Below are 26,510 nucleotides of genomic sequence, written 5' to 3' on the forward strand. Positions count from 1 at the left end.
AAAATAAAATAAAATAAAATAAAATAAAATAAAATAAAATAAAATAAAATAGAGTGGGTTAAATATATTTAAACATCGAGATATTTTGCACTTCACTTCAAATTGTGTAAATGAAGTTCAGGAATATTTTCATGAAGTTGTTTTCCCAGATTGCTAATAGTGAAACTCTTATGTCTCTAAAATAAATTTATATGAGTTCCATCAGTTAACATTTTACATCTTTCTTCTTAAAAAACTTAGCTTTTTGAAGTTCATGCCATTATATTATACCATACCTTTTTTAGAGGTACTCTTTTTAAAAATTATTTTCCATCATGCTGCTCTTTTTAAAAATTATTTTCATCTGATCACTGCTTGGCCTCTCAATTCCTTGAATTTCTCACTTTCAATGATCTCTTCTCCATCTTACTCAGACACTCAAATCCCACAATTATACCCTTGATCTTGTTGTATGTAACAGCTCCAAAATCTTAAGTTCAAGCATTTCTCTAGGTTAGTGTTTCTCAAATGTTGGAGATATTGCCCTCCCATAGGAAATTAAGATTATGTTTGCAGAAAAGTTTGGCTGACACACCTGGAGGGAGGTGTTGCTACTGGCATCTAGAGGGTAGATGCCAGGGATGCTACTAAACTTTATGCAATACACAGGACATAATCATCTGGCCCAGAATGTCAGTAGTGCCAAGGTTAAAAAACACTGCTGTAGAGCTACCACATCTTTCTGTTCTCCTTTTGGTCAACTTTTTTTCCTAAGATTTATTTATAGTCACCATCTCTACAACCTCACTTCATATTATCTCTTCGACCACAGCCAATTGACCTTCTGCTCCAACTTTCCACTGAGACTGCTCTTGTCAAGTAACTTACAATAGTGTATGAGTCCCTTGTCCTTGGAGCCATTTCTCTCATGGTTTTCAGGTTTCCTCCTTCATTGGCAACTCCTTTTCTGCTAGATCTATCAGAGTTGGACTTTGGGCATTGGCCAAAGTCCCATTCCTAGGTGGTCTCAAGCATGCTCATGGCTTAAATTATCCATATGTAAATATCTATATGTAATAATCCATATGTAGTTATCTGTATGTGATCTATATATAGAATACTTCTAAATTTATATCTCAGCTCTAAATTCTGTCCAGTTGATATTTCCATTGGAATGGTTTTTTAAAAAAATTATTTATTTATTTGAGAGAGAGGGAGGGAGAGAGAAGCATGCACAGGAGTGGGGAAGGACAGAGTGAAAGGGAGAGAGAGAATCTCCAGCAGACTCCCCGCTGAGCAAGGAGCCATTTGTGGGGCTCGATCCCATGACCCTGAGATCATGACCTGAGCCGAAATCAAGAGCTCAAGCCACCCAGGTGCCCCTCCGTTGGAATGTTTTGTGTGCATCTCAAATTTAACAAAGTCCAAAACTCTTTGTTTTATGTCCCAGCCAAAGCTACATGTCTATAGTCATTCTCATGTCAGTTAATGACACTATCATCTACTCAGTTGCTCAAAAGCCAACATTTTAGGATTTATTCTTGATCCTTCTTTTACCATTCACTTTGAATCCATCAGCAGTTTTGATAATGATTTTTGCACTTACACTAACAACAAAATATGAAGGAGAATTTAAGATACTCTGAGAAAATAAAGCTGATGGAGTTCCTCATTAGTAGACCGGCTGTACCAGAAATGCTAAAGGGAGTCCTTCAACCTGAAATCAAAAGGCACTAGACAGTAACTCAAAGTCATAAGAAGAAATAAAAAAAACCCCAGAACACTAAAAGTTAAATGCAACTACACAGTAGATATAAAAGTCAGTATTGTTGTATTTTTTGTTTGTAAGTACTCTTTTTTCCTCTATAATATAAAAGAAAAATGCATCAAACAGTAATTATAAATCTATGTTAATGGACACATAATGCATAAAGATGTAATCTGTGACAATAACAACAGAAAAGGGGAGGAACAGAATTGTACTGGAGTAGAGTTTTATATACTAGTGAAACTAAGTTGGTGCTAATTTGAATTAGTTTGTTATAAAACTAAGATGTCAATTGTAATTCCTATGGTAACCACTAAGAACACAACTAAAATGTATATAGAAAAGTAAAAGACAAGGGGATCAAAATGGTACGCTGCAAAAAAATCAACTATGTATAAAACAAGACAATAATGGAGGGATTGAGGAACCAGAAAATATGATAGAAAACACATAACAAAATAGTAAAGTCCCCCCCCTTTTTTACACTAACAATTACTTTAAATGTAAATGGATTAAACTCTATAAGTAAAAGGCAAAGATAGGCACAATGGATTAAAAAAATGATCCAATGATATTCTGTCTAGAAGAGATTCACGTTAGATTCAGTGAAACAAACAGCTTGAAAGTGAAAGGATGGAAAGATACCATCTGTGCAAATTGTAATCAAAAGACAGCTGGGGGGGGGGCTATACTAATATCACATAAGCACATTATTTGCTGATAAGAAGCCAACCCTTCAAGAAGATATAGCAATTATAAACACATATGCACTAAAATCAGAGCCCCCAAATATATGAAGCAAAACCCAACAGAATTGAAGGAGAAATAGTTCCATAATAGTAATTGGAGATTTCACCATCCCACTTTCAATAATGAATAGAACAAGTATACAGAAGATCAATAAGGAAATAGAGGATTTGAACACTTTAAACTAATTAGGCCTAAGAGACATACACAGAACACACCACTCAATAATAGCAGAATACACATTCTTTGCAATTGCAAATGAAACATTCTCTTTTTTTTTTTTTAAAGATTTTATTTATTTATTTGACAGAGAGAGACAGCAAGAGCAGAAATACAAGCAGGGGGAGTGGGACAGGGAGAAGCAGACTTCCTGCTGAGCAGGGAGCCTGATGTGGGACTTGATCCCAGAACTCTGGGATCATGACCTGAGCCGAAGGCAGACGCTTAACAACTGAGCCACCTAGGCACCCGCAAATGAAACATTCTCAAGTATAGATCATATGTTAGGTCATAAAATGAATCCTAATAAATTTTAGAAGATTGAAATCATACAATCATACATACATGTTCTGACCACTAAGTAATGAAACTAGAAATCAATAACAGAAGGAAAAGTGGAATATTCACAAATATGTAGAAATTAAATGACACATTTTAAAATAATAGGTCAAAGAAGAAATCACAAAGGATACTAGAAAATACTTTGAAATGAATGAAAGTGAAAACATAACATACCAAAACTTATGGGAGATGCATCTAAACCAGTATTCATAGGGAAACTTATAGCTATAAGCACCTAAAATCAAGGACATTACTACTAACCTTACAGAATTTAATAAGATTATAAGAGAATACTATAATAATTGTACTCCAACAAATTAGATAAACCTAGATGAAATAGAAAAAAATTCTATAAACACACAAACTACAAAAACTAACTCAAAGAGTAACAGAAAATCTGAATAAACCTATACTAACTAAAGATCGAATCAGAATTTAAAAACCTCCCAACAAAATAAAAAGCCCAAGACCAGAAGTCTTCACTGGTGAATTCTACCAAATATTCAAAGAAGAATTAATACCAATCCTTCTCAAACTCCTTAAAAAAAATAGAAGAGGAGGGAACACTTCCCAACTCATTCTACAAGACCAGCATTACCCTGATACCAAAGCCGGACAAGGACACCCCAAGAAAAGAAAATTACAGGCCCATATCCCTGATGAAAATAGATGTATGAATCCTCAATAAAATATTAGCAAACCAAATTAAACAGTGTGTTAAAAGGATTGTATACTCATACACACACTCCTAGCCATATGTTCAAACTTCTGAAAACCAAGATAAAGAGAAAAGCCCAAAGGCAGACATATTACATTAGAAGGAACAAAGATTTAAAAATACATAGTAGACTTCTTGTCAGAAGCTCTGTAAGTCAGAAGAAAATGAACACCTTTAAAGTGAAAAGGATGAGGAAAAGAGTGAAAAAAATCTTCCAATCCAGGGAACCTAGCAAACTATCAACAATGAAGGTGAATCAAAGACAATTTCAGACAAAACTTAGAGAATTCAATACAGGCAAACTTGCAATTCAGTTAAAAGAAGTTCTTTAAGTAGAAGATATATGATATAAGACAGACACTTTAATCCCTACAAAGATGATTTCTTGAAATAGTGAAAATGAAAGGAAATAGAAAATGCTTTCTTCTTACTTTTCATCACTCTAAAAGATAATTATCTAAAGCAAAAATGATGGCAGTGTTTTGTGGGTTTAGAGTATTTGTAAAAGTAAAATGTATGGCAACATTAGCACATAATTCCCAAATAGTGCAAAATCCCCAAATATTTGGAAATTAAATAACACTTCTAAATAGCCCATAAGTCAAAAAGGAAGTTACATGGGAAATTAGAAAATATTTTAAATGGAAAGAAAATGAAAAGACAAAATATCAAAATTTGCATAATACTGCTAAAATCATGCTTAGAGACAAATTATAACATTAAATGCTTATATTAGAAAATAAGCAAGGTCTGAAATCAGTGATCTAATCTTATCTAAAATTATCATTAGGTGAGTAGACTGAGCTTAACAAAATGAAGGTATATTAGAATGAACATTTAACTTTGTAGTGCTGGACTTCTTATAACTTAGAATCATCTGGGAGGCTTTTAAAAAATACCATGCCTCGGGGTGGGGCCTGGACACATTTGTAAAGTTCTCCAGGTGATTCTAATGTACAGCCAGACTTAGGAACCACTGATTTAACTGAATGAAAATGATTTATCATGGAAATGGGAGAAAAATGAACAAATTTGGTACAGCAGGTTATTCTGTTGGCTTTCTTCTTCTTTTTTTTTTTTTTAAAGATTTTATTTATTTGAGAGAGAGAGAACACATGAGAGGGGATAGGGTCAGAGGACGAAGCAGACTCCCTGCCAAGCAGGGAGCCCGATGCGGGACTCGATCCAGGGACTCCAGGATCATGACCTGAGCCGAAGGCAGTCGCTTAACCAACTGAGCCACCCAGGCGCCCCTCTGTTGGCTTTCTTCTTAAAAAATGATAATTACCCGAATCACAGAATTCAAGTCTTCAATTATGTTCTTGTTGATGAGAATTGCATCAGGATACTCCAGCAATAACTGAAAATTTTCCAGCTCCACTTGTCCTTGTTTAAGGAGAATTTGGATTGTCAAATTCAACTGGAATCTCACTTTCTCTTCCTGCAATCTATATTGAGAAGACTTCAAAGTAAGTAGCTGTAATATATTTATATTTCAAATTTCATCTATTATCTGAGAACATAAAATTCAAACTTAATTTTCAACTTCAATCTCAAACTTAAGCTGAAGGAAAACCTGCTGAGATTAATGCAGAACATCTTTTCCTGATGATGAGCTTCCTTGGAGGTCTCTATGATACCTCCTATTGTTGATAGGGAATTACACTTGGGCTGCTCAAAGAATGGCATGGACAGAAATGCATTCACAAAGTTTTACTTTATGGTTAAGAAAGGATTAATATAATTTTGGTTGTAAGTGGAAAAAAACTGAGATGCTACCAAATAACACATCTATTAAAGTTCTGACTTTATGTATTAACTTCTGATATTTTATTAACAGTGTTTAATCTATATGCTACTTATATCTATTTCTGGCGAAGTCCCATTCCTCCTTAGAGCCTAGACCTGAGGATGGTGTGTCATGACGAACTTGGGAACACCAAAGAAGCATTTATCAAAGTGACTGCAAATATGGAAAAAGTGAATCAAGGACTTAGAACAGTATCCCAACCACTCAGCAAAATACAATCTCCCTTAAAGAAAAAGATATTAGCTGGTTAGTTGTCTACATGTGAATTTCTTGGGTATCTGCCTAATTTTCCAGAGTTTGCTTGTGTGGCTTGAGCCCAAAGGTGCTGACTAGCAGAAACAAATTCTTTGTACTGTATTTATGTGGAAGGAGCAGGTTAAAAAATAGAAAGGTTTTCCCAAAACTTGCCTATTTCTAGTAAGAGCAATGGAACCTGTAGGTAAGTTCCATTCTGAAGTAAGGTCTTTGGTAACAAAATGCACTTTTTCAAGGAGAATTTATAAAGCCCAGCAAGAGAGACCAGTCTGTGCCACCTGGAAACCAGCGAGTAAGCTTTCTCTCCCCATGACAACACAATCTAACTTAGCCCTAGCTTAGACTCTGTGTAAAGGAACATGGATGAAAAGTTGAAATTACACCATGAGTTCATGGAACACTTTTTCAATTTCCTGTTGCAACTTATCATCATCCTCTGTTCTCCTCCGCAGAAAAGCCATCATTTCCATTAAGCCGGCCGCTTTCTGCTTTACCTGAAGGAACCAAACCACAAAATCTTAGAGCATGTGGGGCTTTAGAAATAAAAGCAAACTAATTTTAAAGAACTTTAGAAAACATAGATGTTTTACTTAGTTACAAAGCCTTATTAACAAGCCCATTTTTCTAGATTAATAAAAATTTAAAGCCCTGCCATGATGTTATGTAAGACACCTAAAACTTACATGTTACATTCCATGAATATTTTGAAAAATATTAAACTTGCTTCTCACTAAAAATCAAATATGCAAGAAACTGTAATTTTCCTTATATATATATATATCTTATTTTAAAATTTGTTCTCATCATCTCAGATAAAATGATAAAATCATAGATTCCTCAACAAAAATATGCCAGTCTGATGTTTGTGGCGCTGAATTTAGGGAATTTTGGGGAGGGGAGGCAGAGGGTGGTCAAGAAACAGCAAAAGGAAGGAATCTTTTCTCAACTAATACATTCTCAAATTGTTACCTTTGCCACATTAAAAAAATAGTCTAGCAAATATAAAGTAGGTTCTAGTGAAATATAATTCTAATCTATGCAAAAAGGGATGAGGACAACTCAAGACCAGGGCAGAGAGAAAGGAAGTTGTGTCTACGACAGTGCTGCCCAAGAGAAATACAATGTGAGCCATAAATGAGAGCCACATATTTAATTTTCAGTTTTGCAGGAGCCACATTATAAAATGTGAAATGAAACAGGTGAAATTAATTTCACTAATATATTTTATTTAATACAATATATCCCAAACATCATTTCAACTGTAATGAATATAAAAAAATTGAGACATTTTCCATTCCTTTTTCATACTACTTACAACATGTCTCAATCAGGACTGGCCACATTATTTCAAGTAAACAATAACCACATGTGGCTAGGGGCCACCATTTTGGACAGCATGGGCTTAGAAGTATAAACCTATACTTAGCCCTCAATGCCATTAAGGTTAATATTATTTCATCATTATTATTACTAATGTTACTAACTACTACCTTAGCAGGAAAACCTAAATAATTAGCATTTCCGGAAGCACTGGTCACTATAAACTATATATTTGATATTAGTACACTAAGTGAAATGAAATGACATTGAAATGGAATAAAATAAGATGTTATTATATACTTTCTGTTCATTTTCCACTTTCGCTCGTCTGGTCATGCAGAAATGATCCCAGACCGAGGGATCCAAGCCTTCTGGCATGTTACTAATATTGTCCAAGTCATCCATGGCTTTCATTAACTGGACAAAGGCATCCTTATTCAATTTCCCAGATTCTGGTCGCTCTCCAAAAGGCACAATGCTGGCGGGATCTGAGTGCATTTTCTGTTTGTGAATCCTGGTATTGCCAATAAAAACCCATCAACCTTTCACATTCTCACACACAAGAAATTAATGTTAAATTATACAACCCTTAGCATCGGTATGACATTGCATGACACTTTTTTTTGGCAAGTGGATGCTGCTGGGTGGATTATTCCAAAGAGAAAAGCACCCACTTTGACCTTCTTCCATACTCCCTGGATGCCCAGGCATGACCTTGGCTGGCCTACTGATGTCCCTAACTGTTGTCAGAACTGGCAGCTTTACCTGTACTAAAGAAGTCTCCCTTCTGTGTATATTAAGCAGGCAAGTAAATGCCCAAGAGGAGTATGGATACTCCCTGGTTATGTCCCACATATCCTCGGCCAGTATCCTTTTTACAGATGAGTAGCCTGGAATATTTCTGATATAAACTGAACTGGAGAAGCACCTTTTAAAATCTACATTAATGCATTAGTTTTGTTTCCCTGGGCTGTGGCTGGGAAGGGAAGAAAGGTACAAAGATTTATACCAGACACTCACTATCTAGATGCTTTACAATATGCTGTGAAGTTACTATTGTTATCCTCTTTCTCTAGATGAAGAAAGTCTGAGAGAAGCTATTGGTCCAAGACCACGGGTCTGATAGATGGTAGAGCTAGGATTTAAAGCTAATTCTGTTTGGCATGAAGGCTTATGCTCTTTCCACTGCTGCCTCCCAATGTGTGGGAAGTGTTGCTTCTTTCTTCACAAGACTTATTAGGACTCACTCCTTTAAAAATAGGGAAACCAAGATACGGTTGAATTTCCTGGGTTGTGTGTAACCTGTTAAAAGTGAGAGAATGAGTTTGTATCTCAAATATGCGCCTATACAGTTGTAACAAATTCCATGATTTCTAGCTTTACCTTCGATTGAAAATTATGGAAATCTGAGTATGAAACATTTGGAAATCTGTGAAATGAATTCTAATGCTACTCTCAGTATAAAGCCCTGATTATTTTCGAACACTTTTTGATAATGGTTATTGTCAATCATTTACACTGGCATTTTCCAAACTTTGTCTTCAACACAATCACATGAGATGCTCTGACTGGCCAAATAAATTTGGAAAATACCGGTTACTCTATTTTTTTTTTTTTAGAGACAGCATGCACATGCATACAAGTGGGGGGAGGGGAGAAGCAGAGGGAAAGGCAGAATCTTTTTTTTTTTTTATGATTTTACTTATTTGACAGAGAGAAAGACAGCTAGAGAGGGAACACAAGCAGGGGGAGTGGGAGAGGGAGAAGCAGGCCTCCCGCAGAGCAGGGAGCCCGATGCGGGGCTCGATCCCAGGACCCTGGGACCATGACCTGAGCCGAAGGCAGACGCTTAACTGCTGAGCCACCCAGGTGCTCCAAGAGAGGGAATCTTAAGCAGGCTCTACGCTCAGTGCTGAGCCTGACTTGGGGCTCAATCACACGACCCTGTGTGATCATGACCTGGGCCTAAATCAAGAGTCGGACACTTAACCGATGGAGCCGTCCAGGCACCCCTCTATTTTTTATACTTGGAGATCCAAAGGCCAAAAACAGGTTCTGAGAAGTTCTTTAATAAACTGTTTAACTTTTTCTTTTAACCCAGGATTTTCCCCAAACATATTTTGTTCTGGAAGCCTTTCATGTGTAATTCCAATTCATACAACAAGGGCCTCATATTTGCTAGAACACATCTTGGGAAAAATTATAGATCTGTATACCACCAATATCTTAAGAGGAACTACTTTCATAGGCCTATGCTAACACAGTGCTTACCTAGATACTTAACTTTTTGAATAATGAAATCATTTTTCTTCATTGCTTACCTTAAGATGTAAGAATAATCTAAAAAAACCCTGAGTTATGATAAAGACACTTGAACATTTTCGCATAAAAGATGTTACACTGAATATTTCTGTCTAGTTGGGATTGAAAAAGCTGAACTCTAACAACACTCCTCTTCAGTTATGAACTTTTTTTCTCAGAAAAATGATAGCAAAGGAGAAACAAACCTTGGTCGGCGTTTAAAAAGTTTGTAGAGTATATCCACCTGATGACTGGGAATTTCAGAAAATTCTTTTCTAAAGCTGCGATCCAGAACCTAAGGACAGAGATATTACTGCTTGATTGCAACTTTTTTCAGAAGCCCTTTCTTTGTTGACAATATTTTTCAAGATATAGGGTTGAATTACTCTGATTTTAAAAATTCATGAAAATTTGGTTTATAAAGTAGACTTATTGATGGTGACACTTGCTATGCAAGAATTTCTCAAAGATTTATTTTGAATAGGAAGTACCTCTGTGAATTACAAATATTATTTCATATAAGGTTCTAGAAATCATTCAGAACTAAAATTTTCACAAAATAATATTTACCAGTAAAATATGCAAGGTATTCTATTCTATTCTATTTTATTCTGTTCTTTATGTTTTTTTCTATCCTATTCTTTTCCTTTATAAAACTACTGGTCATACATATGATCCAATAATTCCACTACTGGGTTATTTATCCAAAGAATATGAAAACACTAATTCAAAAAGATATATGCACCCCTATGTTTACTGCAGCATTATTTACAACAGCCAAATTTTGGAAGCAACACAAGAGCCCATCAATAGATGGATGGATAAATATTATATATATATGATGGAAGAATGAAATCTTGTCATTTGCAGCAACATGGATAGACCTAGAGGGTATAATGTTAAGTGAAGGAGGTTAGTCAGAGAAAGACAAATACCACAAGAATTCACTCATAAATGGAATTTAAGAAACAAAACAGATGAACAAAGAGAAAAAGAGATACACAAAAAACCATACTCTTAACTATAGAGAACAAACTGATGGTTACCACAGGCGAGGTGAGTGGAGGTATTAGGTGAAATAGGTGATAGGGATTAAGAATACACTTATCATGATCTATACATAATATATAGAACTGAGTAAGATATAGAATTGAATCATTATATTGTACATCTGAAACTAATATAATACTATACATTATACTAGAATTAAATTTTTAAAAATTGTGGTCATAGCCTACTAAATTGATTTCATGACCAACTAGCGGGGACCGCAACTTAAAGTTTGAGAAGCCCTAAGATCTAGGTGACCTCTCTTTTTTTGTACAAGAGAAAATTTAAACCAGAGAAGTTACAAAAATTTATTTTACACAGTGGTTATCAGAAATACACAATGGCTCAGAATGAAGTTCACTGATAACTGAGAATTGTAGCAGGAGAAAATCTATGAGGAAATTAAATTATATCCTTTTTAATCTTCCCCAAATCTAAGCAGCAACTCAATTGCATTGGTGAGTGGGTAAGACAATAGCTCTCACTTTGTCTTCTGCCAACAAGTTGTCATAGTGTTCCTTGTACACGTCAAGGTCTTCTCTGGCTTTCTGGATGGCCTCTGAAGTCTGGTTCTATAATAACATCAAGAATAGGCAATTGAAACTGAGTTTTTTCAGGATAAACAAATATATTGGGGATACTAAAAATAAGAAATTTCCTAGTACAAGATAAATGTATCAGTGAAATATCCATTAGAGATAACATTTATAGCAGAAAGTAAACCAGTTGGAGACTTTGAAAGAAAAAAAAATCTAATCACCTGTTGTTGTTTTTTTTTTAAGATTTTATTTATTTATTTATTTGACAGAAAGAGACACATCGAGAGAGGGAACACAAGCAGGGGGAGTGGGAGAGGGAGAAGCAGGCTCCCCGTGGAGCAGAGAACCCGACACGGAGTTTGATCCCAGGACCCTGGGATCGTGACCTGAGCTGAAGGCAGACGCTTAACGACTGAGCTACCCAGGTACCCCTAATCACTTGTTTCTAAGTACAGTCAGCTGTGTGAGTGTGTAAGTGACTGTGGAACAGGGAAGTATGATGATGATGAAATTGCACAAGCTTGGGATTCACATGGGCTTGGCTTCTGAGAGACTGAATACATAAACAGACAATGCCAGACCATATATACAAATAGAACTCTGACCCACAACCCCTGTAGCAACTAGCCAGGAAACAAAACCATATCGTCGGCAACGATCAGTCCCAGACTGTCATGATTTGATCAGTAACTTTCACCTTTCCTAATTTTTGCCACCATTTCCAGTTTAGGACCAAACAGAGAAAGCTGAATACGCTCCCCAAATTAATCACATAGGTTGCCTGTCTTCTAATTAACTTGCCCCTGGCTTCCCCATGCCAACAACTTTTTTTTTTAAGATTTTATTTATTTATTTCAGAGAGAGAGCAAGTGAGCATGAGTGGAGGGCGGTCGGGTTGGGGGGGAGGGAGGGGGAAGGGCAGGGGAAGCAGAGGGAGGGGAAGAAGCAGACTCCCCGCTGAGCAGGGAGCCCCATGGGGCTTGATTCCAGGATCCAGGGATCACAACCTGAGCCAAAGGCAGACTGAGCCACCCAGGCACCCCCTTCCCCCATGCCAACAACTTCTAATCAGGGTACACCTGAAGCCCTCTCTTCTTTCCATTATAAAGCTTTCCCATCCCCCTGCCTGCCTTTGAGTGTCCACCAAACACAAGTGATGGTGGCTGATCTCTTACTATATCAAGTTCTGAATAAATAGTCTGCTTATTCTCATTTGGATGGTCTTCATTTATTTTCACAGTTCTAATTCCTGCTGTTTTACTTTCTAATGGGTGACTTAGGCATGTTTACTAGTCTCTCTGAGATGGTCTCCTCACCTGTGAAAGAAATCCAGTACCTTGCAGCGTTGTTATGAGTAGGGCTGCATTCAGAAGGTGTTTGCATATGCTATTTAATGGACTTTCAGCAAAAGCTAAGTTCATATGTCATATATATGATATATATATGATATTAAATCATTCATTCATAAATGTTATTAATACTACTAATAAAAGCTGACATCTTTTGAAAATTATTCTGTGACAAGCATTTTGCATTCATTGTGTCTTTAATGAAACATATCTATTCACACTATTTATTAGAGTTTTCCAGATATGACAGGTTTTCATTCTATAAGCTACCACATTACTTACATGTTTAGTAATATCTAGGGTTCCAAATGATCCAGAGAGAACAATATTCCCAGAGAAGGGCTAGTTATACGTCTTGTCCAAGGTCCCACAGTGTCACAGCCAGTCAGTGGTTAAAAGTGGGTCCTTTCAACCATGAAGCTATATTGTCTCATTTTATAAACTGTATGTCATATGAAAGTCACACGGTTCTTTTGACTAAATGATTGCAGATGCAGAATCCCATAACTTCATTAACAGATAAGAGCGGGTGCTTTCAACCTGACCCTGGAGCCAAGTCCCTGACGGGGAGCCAAGGAACACACACAACTGAGAGGAATGTGAAAGGAGAGAGAGAGAGAGCATGAGCAGGGGGAGGGGGGAAGGGAGAGGGGCAAGCAGACCCTGTGCTGAGCTTGGCCCGATGTGAGGCTTGACACGGGGCTCGATCCCAGGACCCCGGGATCATGACCTGAGCTGAAGGCAGATCCTTAACCGACTGAGCCACCCAGATGCCCCTGAGAGCTTGTTAAACAAGGAGCATGTCTGTCAGAAAATCCTTTTACTCAAGATATCAGATATCATCCTTACTTTCTCCTCCTGCTTCCTTGTAAGGTAGTTGTTTAAGAATGCTTCTCTGGAGCTTATTTCTTCATCCAACAGTAGAGAAAAGACAAGATTATTTATTTTCAATTCCTCCTGTAGAAATATTTAAAAAGGTTGGGGAAATGATCACTACATCTATTTGAGAAAGGGTCATAGACTTGACACTCATCAAGCAGGTTTATGACATACAAATAAGAGAAAGGGAATATAGACTGTGGTGCTAACTACTCAGTTATTTTACCTTTTCATCTTTTCTTTTTCTTTTTTTTAAAAATAATTTTTTATTTATTCATTTGAGACAGAGAGAGAAAGAGAGAGAGAGCATGAGCAGGGGGAAAGGCAGAGGAAGAGGGAGAAGCAGGCTCCCTGCTGATCAGGGAGCCCAACATGGGACTCGATCCCAGGACCCTGAGATCATGACCTGAGCCGAAGGCAGACGCTTAACCATCTGAGCCACCCAGGTGCCCCCCTTTTCATCTTTTCACTGTAAGATAAAACATATATAGAGAAAAATACACAAGACCATGTATAGTTTAATGAGTTGTTATAAAGGTAAAACACACTTGGGATCACCACATGGTTCAGGAAATAGAACTTTCCCATCCCAGAAGCCCCTTCCATGTGTCCCCTTCACAATCTCAACCCTGGTAATAACTACTTTCCTGACATCCAGAGTAATCACTCTCTTGTGTTTCTTTATGGTTTTATCACCCAGTTGTATCTCTCTAGGCACTATAGCATCACCTGTCCATTTAAAAAAATTGTCACCTTTTAAAAATCTCTTATAATCCACAGTTTCCCTTCCACCCCTTTCCTTTCTTCACATTTTCTTATAGTTTTACCTGGCCTGGGTTTTGCTATCTGCATACTTACAGCGAGTTCATCAGTATCCTTCATGTCATGTACTTCCTGAAAACTGGCAGCTGATCAGAGGCCTTATCAGACACGTTTGATCCTTCTGGCAATACCGTAGGTGATACTATGTTCTTTGATCAGGACACACATAATATTAGGATATCTGCATTTTTGTGATGTTAGTAATGGTAGACACTCCATGCCCCAACCCGTTAATCTATGGGGAGTTGCAAGATGGTGATAGTCTATTTCTATCGTTCCTTTTTCACTTATTAATGAAAATTCTTTTATAAACAGATGCTTCTCCTTATCTGCAATGTAGTTACCTAGTGGTACAGTTCATATAGGAAGGTGGAATCAATACTCAATGCTTTCTCTTTATCAGTTTCTACATAACGAATTGGTTGTTATTCTTTGAAGGTGAACAATAGGCATTTTTCTTTTTAAAATATCACAAATTCACAAATTTAAACAACTTTGGTGGGTTTCAGTTAATTGCAATGATTATCATTGTTGAATCTTAAATTATTCCCTTTAGGGGAGCTTTTAAATTTGGCCCCTGAGTCCTTTGGATATTACCTGGTAGTCTTTGACAGTTTCCTCATTATCTTATATGAAAAGATGTTCTGAGCTTATCTTTTTAAAATAACAGCTTTATTAAGATATATTTCATACAATTCATTAATTTCATACAAGTCAAGGTTCATCCATGTTGTACAATGTATTAGAACTTTCTATTGCCAAATAATATTCCATTATATGGATAAACCATATTTTATTTATCCATATGTAGTTGTTGGACATTTGGATTGTTTCCACTTTTTGGGCATTATGATTAATGCGGCTCTTATGACTAGTGCTGGGGCATTTATTCCCAGTGTCCCCCCACCCAACTACCATACACACACTCCCTCCCTCCTGGGCCAGTGGTTATGTTCTGTCTATGGCCAAGACTCCCAAAGAGCAGTCTCTCTCTCAAGGCTACAGGTCTTGCTGGGTCCTGGTAGCAGCTCCCTTCCTTTGCCTCTTTAGCTCTAGTGATGTTACTGCCTTCCTGCTACTTCTAATCTCTTAGTTTTTCACCATTCCTCGCTGTTTCCCCTTAACCCTGACTATACCTCCGTAAAGAGTCCTTGCATTAAACCTCTTAAATGTAACACTTTCAGTGTACCATTCCTGTTGGGACCCCGAGGATAGAGACAACCTCCTAGAGGTTCCCTTATCTTCTCTCATCTTTTTTGGCTGACCTCGCTTGCTTTGGAAGATACATATAAATTTTTGAGATTTTGTATTTCTTTTTTTTTTTTTTTTTAAAGATTTTATTTATTTATTTGAGAGAGAGAGAATGAGAGACAGAGAGCATGAGAGGGAGGAGGGTCAGAGGGAGAAGCAGACTCCCTGCTGAGCAGGGAGCCCGATGCGGGACTCGATCCAGGGACTCCAGGATCATGACCTGAGCCGAAGGCAGTTGCTTAACCAACTGAGCCACCCAGGCACCCCACTGCTTGGTCTTCTTGTTTCTAGTTACTGTACACGTCATTTATATTCTTACTGCTGAGTCAAATTAAGCCAGATTTTTCATCGGATCTTTTGGGGCAAGTGGATTATTCATTCATTTAACACATAGTATGAGCCCGGCCCTTTGCTAGTTTCTGGAGATACAGGGATGAATCAGACAGACTTATAGTTTTGGGAGCATTAAAAAGTAATTTCATATAAATTAAAATTCAGTTGCAATAAGTTTGAGAAAGTAAAAGAACAGAGCATATACTAGGAGGCTCTAGCCTAGTCTGAGGAACTGGCTTGTAAGCTGGAACCTGACATATGTAGCTGAGTAGATAGGGGCCAGGAGGCAGAGCTGGGAGGAAGGGGCACCGAGGTGAGCTCAAGGCACCACAGGAGGAAGCATGGCAGTGAGGGGGAGGGTGGCGGAGGTGAGGCTGGAGCAGGAATCAGGCCAGGACAAGCAGGACCATGGTGCCAGAAAGGGTGTTGGTCTTTTTTCTAAGAACAAAGAGAGGCCCCCGAGGCTCCTTAAAAAGAAAAGGCCTTTTAAGTAAAGCTTCTACTTACCTGGTTGACAACCATCTCTGCCTTCACTCTCCTTTCAAAGAGTCTTTTCAAATGTTCATCAAAATTCTGTGTGCTTTCTTGAATGGAGTTTTGAAGTTTCTTCATTTCTGCTTCTAATGACTGGAAGGAAGTCGATAACAAAGTTAACATCTAGGAACATCAAATGCTGCAAGGAAGGGGTGTTCACATTGTGCTGCAAGGGGGGGGGTGGGGGGGGTGCAGGGGGAGGACAGGCCTTGTGAAGTGTCCTGGGCCCTCCACCCTCTTCAACCAGAGATGTTCCACCTGGATCTGTTTAATATATTGTGAGTCTGAGATTTTTGCTTTAAAAAGATTACACTGGGGAAAAAAGAGGAAATAACTGATCATGGCTAATGGTGCAGGCAGAGATAGGCCTAGTAAAACAAATCTCAGCAAATCTTTCTGGGAAATTCTGACCCTCTCTCTGTAAGACAGAAATTTCCAGGTATACAATCTGGTCCTAAAAGATCTTGATTTTTTTTTAAAAGCCATGATATATCTTCATGGAATTTTTTAGATTTTAAGGAAATAAAGACTGAGTATATAGATATAGAGGTAGATAGAAATACAGATATAGACAGATGGAGATATAACATATATAGTTATACTTTCTTTTGTTTTCTGTATTTGTTGTCTCTCCAAAACATCTACATGAGGGGGAAAAAGTCCCACCTACCTTCTCTCCCCCTACTTTTTAAAATTCTACAAGGACTTAGAGCTAAACACACAGTAGGTAAGTAGAAAGCTATGAATTTATATTTATTTTTTAAAAGATTCATTTGAGAGAGAGAGGTGCGTGCACACAACCATGCACATGAGTGGGGAAAGGCAGAGGGAGAGAATTTCAAGCAGACCCCTTGCTGTTCACAGGGCCTGATGCGGGGCTCAATCTCACAACCTATGAGATCATGACCTGAGCCGAAACCAAGAGTCGCATGTTTAACTGACTGAGCCGGAGCCCCTATAAATTTTTATTTTTAAAGAAATGTCAGCAGATCAATCCTAGACATACTATTACAAATAATTTTTATCTTTAAAAGTTTTTGTAACTTTAAGACTTTGATTTAACTTTAAATTTACAGAAAAGTTATAAGAATAGTAGTACAAAGAATTCCCATATACTTTTTTTTTTTTTTAAAGATTTTATTTATTTATTTGACAAAGAGAGACACAGCGAGAGAGGGAACACAGCAAGGGGAGTGGGGGAGGGAGGAGCAGGCTTCCCATGGGGCAGGGAGCCCGATGCGGGGCTCGATCCCAGGACCCTGGGATCACGACCTGAGCCGAAGGCAGACGCTTAATGATGGAGCCACCCAGGCACCCCAGAATTCCCATATACTTTTTATCGTATTAATCAATTGCTAATATTCTGCCCCATTTGATTTATCACTTGCTCAATCTCTTCTCTTTCTCTCTCCCTAGCACTATCTTTTTCTTGATCATTTGAGAACAAGCTGCAGACCCTCAAATACAGGTGAGTCATTTTGTAGACTGTCACTGAGTTTAGCTCTGTCTGATGTTTTCTCATGCTTAAACCAGGTGGTACGTTACTAACAGGAACACCACATGAATCATGTTGTACCCTTCTCAGTGTACCATATGAGGAGACATGATGTGGGTTTGTTTCATCATTGATGATGTTAACTGTGATCACTTGGTTAAGTAGTGTCTGCCAGTTTCTCTATTGTACAGTTACTGTTTTTCCATTTGTAATTAATTTGTGGGAAGATACTTAGAAACCATGTAAAAATCTTGTTCCTCATCAAACTTTTATCCACCAGTTTTAGCACCCATTGATAATCCTTACTTGAATAAATTATTATGGTGATGGTAATGATAGAATTATTATTTTAAATTTACTTTAAAAAGCTAAGTTCTGGGGTACCTGGGTGGCTCAGTTGGTTAAGTGTCCAGCTCCTTTTTAAAAAAATTTATTTCTATTTATTTATTTTTATTGTTTTGTCCAATTAGACAACATCTGTACATCATTAAAGTGTCCAGCTCTTGATTTTGGCTCAGGTCATGATCTCAGGGCATGAGACAGCCCTGCATCAGGCTCCGTGCTGGCTTTGGAGCCTGCTTAAGATTCTCTCTCTCCTTTTCCCTTTGCCCCTCCCCCACCCCTCTTGCACAGGAGTGCGTGCATGCATGCGTGTGTGCTCTCTCTCTCTCTCTTAAGTTAAAGAAAAAGCCAAGTTCTGTCTATGCTGGTTTAATGAAGAGAGAGACTAATTCTAGGAAGGTGATGGAGAGAGTTTAGCAAAATGTAGAGGCACTTGACACAAGGAGAAACACCACCCAAATAAAGCTAATTAAGCAATGACGAAATACTAAAATAGAACAAATACAGGAAAAGCACACTTCAGGGTCAGTTTGCTTGCCATAGTTTATGACACAATCTCATAGAAATGGAAAAAATCCCATGGACTGTGGGCCCAGTAGTTGTGTATCAAAGCCATGTGTTCCTGGACAATGGAAGCACCATCACATGGCAAATGACCAAAGGCTCAGCCTGCTGGGACCAGATTGTCCAAGGGTCTGAAGCCCACCCTTCTCTCCAGTCTGAAAGGAACTCTTTTAGTGTTAGAACAGCCTTTTGCTCTGTACTTCAAATGTCCCACATTCTTCTCACTGCAGGCCCTTCTCATGCGCTTTTCCATCTGTCTGATCTCCATTCCTTGCTCTTCAACCTGTCATTTTGCTCATTCTTCCAACTTGAGCATAAAAGCCACTTTCTCAAGTAAGCCTACCTTGGGTCCTGTCTTAGCCACTACCTTGAGTCTTAGAAGCAAAGCCTGGAACAGGATTCCAGTGTATGCAATTTTTGGAGGGAGTGCTTTTTCAGAGACACCTGTAAAATGGGGAAGGGAAGCAGGCAGGGAAGGGGCAGGAGCTGAGCAACAATGTGCTCTTAGGTGGCCCAGCCTTCGCCTGATTCCCAGGGGTACAAGGGTAATAGAGAGGCTCTGCTGAGCTGTCCCAATTTGGGCCAACTGGGCGGGACTTTTGTATCCCCATCTCATCAGTCAGTCATAGGCTTTTCTGGATAGGGGCAGTGATATAGCCTTGTATGCTATAACAAGGATGCCCCCTTGATAAGCCAAGGCACCAGAGGTCTCAGGTATGAGCCTTTAGCTGCAACATGCACAGACGTAAGGGGATGGGCACGCCAGCCTGAAAAGGGGACCTAGTGAATACCAGTGGCCTCAATCTACATCAGTGCCTCTGTGTTTACTGTCATAGGTGGCACCTGAACTTGTCCATCCTGATTCATCACACTGCAGTTAAATAACTATTCTGTGAATGTTCAGTTAATGTGTAACTGCCCACCCCCCAAGGCAGTGAACACCGGGAGGGGCCAGAGCTGTGTCTGTCTATTCAGCAAGTGTCTCTTGGGACCCGACACAGTGACCAGCCAGAGTGAGAATCAAAGGAATATTTGTTAAAGAATTGGGTGTCACTTTTCCTCAAACATTCCTGGGAAAATCTAATTTTAACCAAAACTGTATCAGATGCTGCAAAATGAGAAGCAGGGGAGATGAAAGGTGGGAGACTAAATAGGAGGGTAAGGATGAACAATGCAGAATCCATCAGACCAAGAATTTCTCCCAGCCCTGGACAAAAACATGGCCTGCAATTTAAGAAGGTATTGCTGTAGTTGACCAGACTAGGCTCTCTTTTTTTTTTTTTTTCTATTTTATTTTTCTATTTTTTTTATTCTTATGTTAATCCCCATACATTACATCATTAGTTTTAGATGAAGTGTTCCATGATTCATTGTTTGTGCACAACACCCAGTGCTCCATGCAGAATGTGCCCTCCTCAATACCCACCACCAGGCTAACCCATCCTCCCACCCCCCTCCCCTCTAGAACCCTGTTTGTTTTTCAGAGTCCATCGTCTCTCATGGTTCGTCTACCCCTCCGATTTCCCCCGCTTCATTCTTCCCCTCCCGCTACCTTCTTCTTCTTCTTCTTCTTTTTTTTTTCTTAACATATATTGCATTATTTGTTTCAGAGGTACAGATCTGAGATTCAACAGTCTTGCACAATTCACAGCGCTTACCAGAGCGCATACCCTCCCCAGTGTCTATCACCCAGTCACCCCATCCCTCCCACCCCACCCCCCACTCCAACAACCCTCAGTTTGATTCCTGCGATTAAGAATTCCTCATATCAGTGAGATCATATGATACATGTTTTTCTCTTTTTGACTTATTTCACTCAACATAATACCCTCCAGTTCCATCCACGTCGTTGCAAATGGCAAGATCTCATTCCTTTTGATGGCTGCATAATATTCCATTGTATATATATACCACATCTTCTTTATCCATTCATCTGTCGATGGACATCCTGGCTCTTTCCACAGTTTGGCTATTGTGGACATTGCTGCTATAAACATCGGGGTGCACGTACCCCTTCGGATCCCTACTTTTGTATCTTTGGGGTAAATACCCAGTAGTGCAATGGCTGGATCATATGGTAGCTCTATTTTCAACTTTTTGAGGAATCTCCATACAGTTTTCCAGAGTGGCTGCACCAGCTTGCATTCCCACCAACAGTGTAGGAGGGTTCCCCTTTCTCCGCATCCCCGCCAACATCTGGACCAGACTAGGTTCTTAAGGGTGAAGGTGGTAGCCTTTCATCTGCAAATCACCAGGCCCTAGGAGAGTGCCTGGCACATAATAGCTGTAAATAAATTTATCTATTCATTCAGGAAATATTTACTGAGTGCTTATTATGCGTCAAGCACAGTTCTCAAAATTTGGAATATAGTAATGAACAAAACAGACCAATTCTCTTCCCTCATGTTACATTCTAGTAGAGGATTCAGGTAACGTGTAAACAAGTACGGATGATGTAGGCCAGGTGGGGATGAGCACTCTGGAGAACAACAAAGCCGGGGTGGGGGTGGGGGTGGTGGTGGAGTAGAGCGGGGCTGGTGGGGAGGGAGTTTGCCCTGCTATGTAGGAAGATGAGATGACAACTGAGTAGAGATCCAAAAGAGGTGAGGCAGCAAGCCGTATGGCTAAATGGGGTAAGAGTACCCCAGGTAACAGCCACAGCATGTCAAGGGCCCATGGCAAGAATGAGCTGTGGGTCCTGGCGTCAAGAGTGTGCTGGGTATCTTTGAGGAACACCAAGGAGTTTCCGGGAGAGTGGTGGGAGGTAAAATGGGAGGGGTACAGATCAGGGGACCAGGAGGGCAGAGAAACTAATGCCATAAATCGGGTAAGAGAAGCTGGTGTTTGGAGTAGGGTGGGAGTTGTTGTGGTGCCCAAAAAGAAGCTCCTGGAAAATCATAACGAAGGGACTGGAGGTGCAGTCTCAGGCAGTGCTGCTTCTGGGGAGAGTGAGGCAGTGTGGAAGAGGGAGGGGCCTCTTGGAGACTTGGGTGAAAGGAAAGAAGAAAGGAAGAAGTGAAGATTAAGGGTCCTGCAGAAACAAAAGAAAATCATGAAATCAGAAGACGCACTGGTGGTCTCTTCCCCCTGAAATAAGAACAGCGCTGCATGAAGAACTTCATATCAAGTTGATAATGTTATCCGCACAGAAGGGGAAAAAAGGATTAGTCCAAATAAATTCTGAATATAATGTGCAGGTGGTCTGCCCTCCATGAGATATATCCTGAGAACAAAAAGAGGTGCAAGGAAATCTTAAAACCTACCAAGAAGTTTTGCTTTTGGTAGAGACATTATACGTATATTGTAGGACTGAGCAAATGAATAAATATATTTGGGGAACTAGAGCTTGCACTGAGAAAGGAGATCTACATGCTAAATTAGGGAAAGGGAGAAGAACCTTAGGGTATGTTGAATTGGAATTGGATAAATGACATATCAGATATTAAACTGATAAGAACAGACACTACACTTGATCTTAGCCAAAACTGGAATTGGAGGTAATAATATGGAGTTTTGATGTCATATATATATGTTATATACATACAAGTCAGGAGAAAAATACAAAATGCAAAAAAATGTGGCAATATTAAAAGCTGGTGGGTTAAGGTATATGGTGTAGGTATACTAGATTTACAGAATATGGATGCACTACGACATAGGTATATGGTACATAGATTGTACTTCTCACGCAACATATCTGTACATTTGAATAATTCTAAAATAAAAATTGGCAAAAAAATAATCTCATATTGGGAAAATTGGCAGAGATATACAATGACATAAGATTTGCCATGACTTGGATAATTGTTGAAGCTGGATGAGGGGGTCATTATACTATTCTCTCTACGTTTTTATATGTTTGACATTTTCCATAATATAAAGGTTTTTCCAATAGACTGAGAAAAGAGAAATTGGAGACAGTGAAGACAGATTTTTCCAGGGGTTTTCTGAGGAGATACTGGGCAGTGGATTGAGAGGAAAGTTGGGTCCAGGGACTTTTTTTTCCCTTTTAACTTACTTTGAAATAAATTCAGACTAACTCAAAAGTCATAAGGATAGTAGAAAGAATTCCAGAATCCTCTTCAAGGGAGTCTCTTTTTCTTTCTCATTCTCTTTTCTATACAATGAGAGATGTATCCAATGTATAAGATTACAACATATGTCTATGCTGGAGGGAAAAATTGATGGAGGAAAAAGGGGCAAATTGCCCGAATGGTAAGATGGGATGGGATCAGGTGCACAAGTGGAGGACCAGGCTTGGGCAGGTGCAAGGTCATTTCATCCCTAAGAAACAGAAAGGGAGAGTCTATGGATTCTGTGCAGGTGGGAGGTAGATGTGGGAGTAGAAGAGTAAGGAAAATCTCTTCTAGTTGCTTCTCCCCTCCCAGTGAAATAGAATATGAGGTGAGTGAGCCAAGGGGGTCAGGTGTTGGAAGTTTGGAGACAGAGGAGAATGTGGGACATGTTTCTCGAGGATCTTGCTACTTAAAGTGTTCTCCTCTGACCAGCAGCAAGCCACACCACCAGGCTGCTTGTTAGAAATCTCAGGATCCTTCCATTTCCTCAAAATGATAGAATCAAGTCAAATATTCTTGACAAGATCCCTCAGGTGGTATGGAGTCAGCTAGGGGTGGGGAAATGGAATAGCATCACCAAACAGCTCTGAAGACCCAGTAAAGATTAAGGTCATTGGAGGGAAATCAGTTAGTATTTTTTTCTTTACCCACATCGTGATGCGTGGTGCAGGTGCAGAGAAGGCTGAGTACTGGCTTTAGCCATGGCTGGCTTTTACCCACTGAATTTGACCAAGGAGCAGGGAGGTGAGAGTGTCAGCAGCAGACTATTTCACAATATGAGATCATGGAATAAATGCTACCACCTTAGGCATCTATACTCCTTAACTGCTTGAAATTTTCACTGCATTCAAGACTGCTCATTTTGGCTTTTTGGGAAATACTATCTTAGGATGAAATGTGAGGGCACTGTTAGAGGACTGCAGTGAATAAAAATGGGAACAGGTTATCAATAGATCTAAAGAAGTTGCTCATGAGATACAGCCACTATAAAGCTGACAAACTGCCCTGCCTCAAATAATGCCATGATTTTACCTTCTTCATAGCGGAATGCTTTTTTTTTAAGATTTTATTTATTTATTCGACAGATAGGTAGAGAGCACAAGTAGGCAGAGTGGCAGGCAGAGGGAGAGGGAGAAGCAGGCTCTCTGCCGAGCAGGGAGCCGGACATGGGGCTCGATCCCAGGATCCCAAGATCATGACCTGAGCTGAAGGTAGCCACTTAACCGACTGAGCCACCCAGGCGCCCCTGGAATAGATACTTTTTATTTGGTTGTACACCATCCGTTTTTATATCTCTATTATATTTGTAAGCATTTTTCTTTTTTCTTTTTTTTAAATTAACATATAATGTATTATTTGTTTCAGGGGCACAGGTCTGTGAACTGTAAGCAATTTTAATGTGGGAATGTTTCTTTGAGATGCAAGGAGGTATCAGTGGGAGAACTGCTTTGCAAATATCTCAAGTTACAGCTGTAAAGTATGTGCTGCTGATTGTGTCATTCTTCTGTCAGGTCCTTTTCTTGAGATTGAGAGGAAATCAAGCAAGAGTTATGACTGAACTCAAACAGATGTGGAAGATACAGAGCAGTGCCTAGAACATACTCTCATAGATGTTCATTAAACATTTGAAGAATGGAGGACCAAATGAACTGTAACGATCTGGGAAATGTTGAAATCAACAAGAACTTAAAAAAAAATTGCAACACACTCTTTTTGTTTTAAATTGTGTTAACTCTTCAAACTTATCTCTACCCACTTCCCCAAATTCTCTTGAGAATTTAAGCTGAAACAGTATCCTTAAGCTACTAACAACACTGAGGGAATAAAGAACACTTAATTTGAAAACATACTGGAACAAAACCATGGTAGGGTATATTAATTCTTTGCTCTTCTGACCTTTCTATACTTATCTCTTTCTTCATTTAACTCTTTGACTTTCTTCTCATAGTCTTTGACTTGTTTCCTCTCCTCTTCAGACCATAGAGCATCAGGTTTTACCATGAAAGCAGGTTGAGGAATCACCTGAAGATAAAAAGGAAAGCATATACCGTGGCTCAAACATAAATATAGCAGTACAGTAAAAGGTCAGAGTTATCATTACAGTTAAAAAAAAAAAAAAGCCCTTTCAAGGGATATAGGTCTTCACATTGGCAAGACAATGGCCTGACACTTTGAAGAAAGTACATGAAAAAAGTTACAACTGCTTTTCTGTGAACATAAGCGAGAGTGGGCAATTTGGGACATATAGAAACTCTTAGGTGACAGGGTCAGAGATGTATGTTGATATCTTCATAGTTAGAACTACACCTGGGCTCCAGGGACACCTAAGGCACGTATCAAAGGGAATGTTTCATGTTATATCCAGAGAATTACAGATGCAACATTATCATTGCTTTCTATCCAGACCAAAACCAGTTTGCTTGTTTTGTTCTTTTGTTTGCTTTATGTAAGATAGGGAGGCAAGTCCGCAGTTTCAAATTTCTTATTTGCCTAATGTGGTATATTTATGAGGTACTGGGAGGTTGTATATTTGTTGCTGTAGAATTTCTAAAATTCGGGTCAATATAGACAAAAACAATCAAATTTGAGTAGCTCTCTCTACCCCATTCCATCTTCCATAGAATGTCCAGAAATCTCACCATTCTCAAAATATCTTCCTTCTTGACTTCCAGAACTCCTCCCATCATGTCCATCAGGGCTCGGTGCCTTGTGTCGGGGCCCTGGAAAAGAGCCAGGGTCAGGGAGGGTAGCTAAGACAGAGACCTGGCCCTCTGGTAGAACCAGAGGCAGCCTCCCACCCAATGTTAGAATGACTGCATTTAGAATGGGGGAGGGTGGCGAGTGGCATGAAGGGAAGAGGAGAAGGAGGCCCCTGAGATTCCAGGGATCTCTGACCATGACAAATGCCGTGATGTGTTTCTATAGTGGAGTAAAGTACAAGACAATTCAATCAAATTAGGAACAAATATACCTAAAGGAAAGAGGGTCTTAGGTACGTTTGAGCAAAACTGCATACCCGTGTCAGAAGCCATCGCTCCATTTCACGGTTTGCGGTCAATTCTGCTTTGGCTTTCAGCCATGGATTAAGCATTTTCTGAGCTGTAATCTGAAAGAGAAAATGTAGTTTAATGCTGTTCTTCTTACACAATTTAAACCAAACCTTCCTTTCACACAGCAGGGAGAAGGTTAGAAGGTATCGAGAGGATAAAGGAACCATCCAGATTTCACAATCAATTTCCTATCTTGGGACAAAGATGAGATCTAGAATGAGAGCGTTGGGAAAATTGATCGTTACTTCTCTATTAGCTCTCAAAGCTCTTCTCCATCACTAAAGAGATTATAACAGGGATCTGATTTAGACTAGAGGGACAGGAAAGGGGTTCAAAGGAATGTCATCTAAGCCAAATCCTGTAGGATGGGGATCCTGCGAGGTCAATAGCTTGGAGCATTCAAGGAATTGTGGGAACGAGAGTGTGGCTGGCCCAGAGCAAGGTAGGCAGTCACAAAGGGGCTTGTTATCTGAGGTGAAATGAGCAGTCACTGCAGGGTTTTAAGCAAGGGAAAGACATAATAAGTTTGGCTTGTAACAAGATCACTCTCCTGATGTAGAAGGGATTAGAGAAGAAGCAAGTGTGGTGAGGTTAATTATGCACATACAAAGACTGCCCCCAGCAGGATCTTGGTGAGAGCCGCAGAGAGAGGTCCTTGCTATCACAGTGCTCCAGAGACTTAGGTTACATGGCAGGAGACCGGTTCTGGAAGAAATAATTTCCTTAAACTAGACTGTAGAGATGAAGATGTACTCTGAAGGATAAGG

General features: G+C 39.1%; 1 protein-coding gene and 1 pseudogene across 1 annotated transcript in view; both read right to left on the minus strand.

The window, feature by feature from the left end:
• Positions 1-26,510, minus strand: part of CFAP43 (cilia and flagella associated protein 43) — a 115,103-nt gene that overhangs the window by 4,658 nt on the left and 83,935 nt on the right. The window contains exons 25-34 of the mRNA XM_035028633.1: positions 25,710-25,799; positions 25,333-25,413; positions 24,590-24,715; positions 16,190-16,309; positions 13,247-13,354; positions 10,995-11,081; positions 9,666-9,754; positions 7,459-7,672; positions 6,220-6,332; positions 5,062-5,221 (exon numbers count right to left, since the gene is read on the minus strand). Of these exons, the coding sequence (XP_034884524.1) occupies positions 5,062-5,221; positions 6,220-6,332; positions 7,459-7,672; positions 9,666-9,754; positions 10,995-11,081; positions 13,247-13,354; positions 16,190-16,309; positions 24,590-24,715; positions 25,333-25,413; positions 25,710-25,799 (1,188 nt within the window). The remainder of the gene's footprint in view (positions 1-5,061; positions 5,222-6,219; positions 6,333-7,458; positions 7,673-9,665; positions 9,755-10,994; positions 11,082-13,246; positions 13,355-16,189; positions 16,310-24,589; positions 24,716-25,332; positions 25,414-25,709; positions 25,800-26,510) is intronic.
• LOC117998767 lies at positions 22,016-22,119 on the minus strand (annotated as a pseudogene).

Source organism: Mirounga leonina, unplaced genomic scaffold (assembly GCF_011800145.1).
Source record: "Mirounga leonina isolate KUSES-001 unplaced genomic scaffold, KU_Mleo_1.0 Mir_114, whole genome shotgun sequence".
NCBI lineage: Eukaryota > Metazoa > Chordata > Mammalia > Carnivora > Phocidae > Mirounga > Mirounga leonina.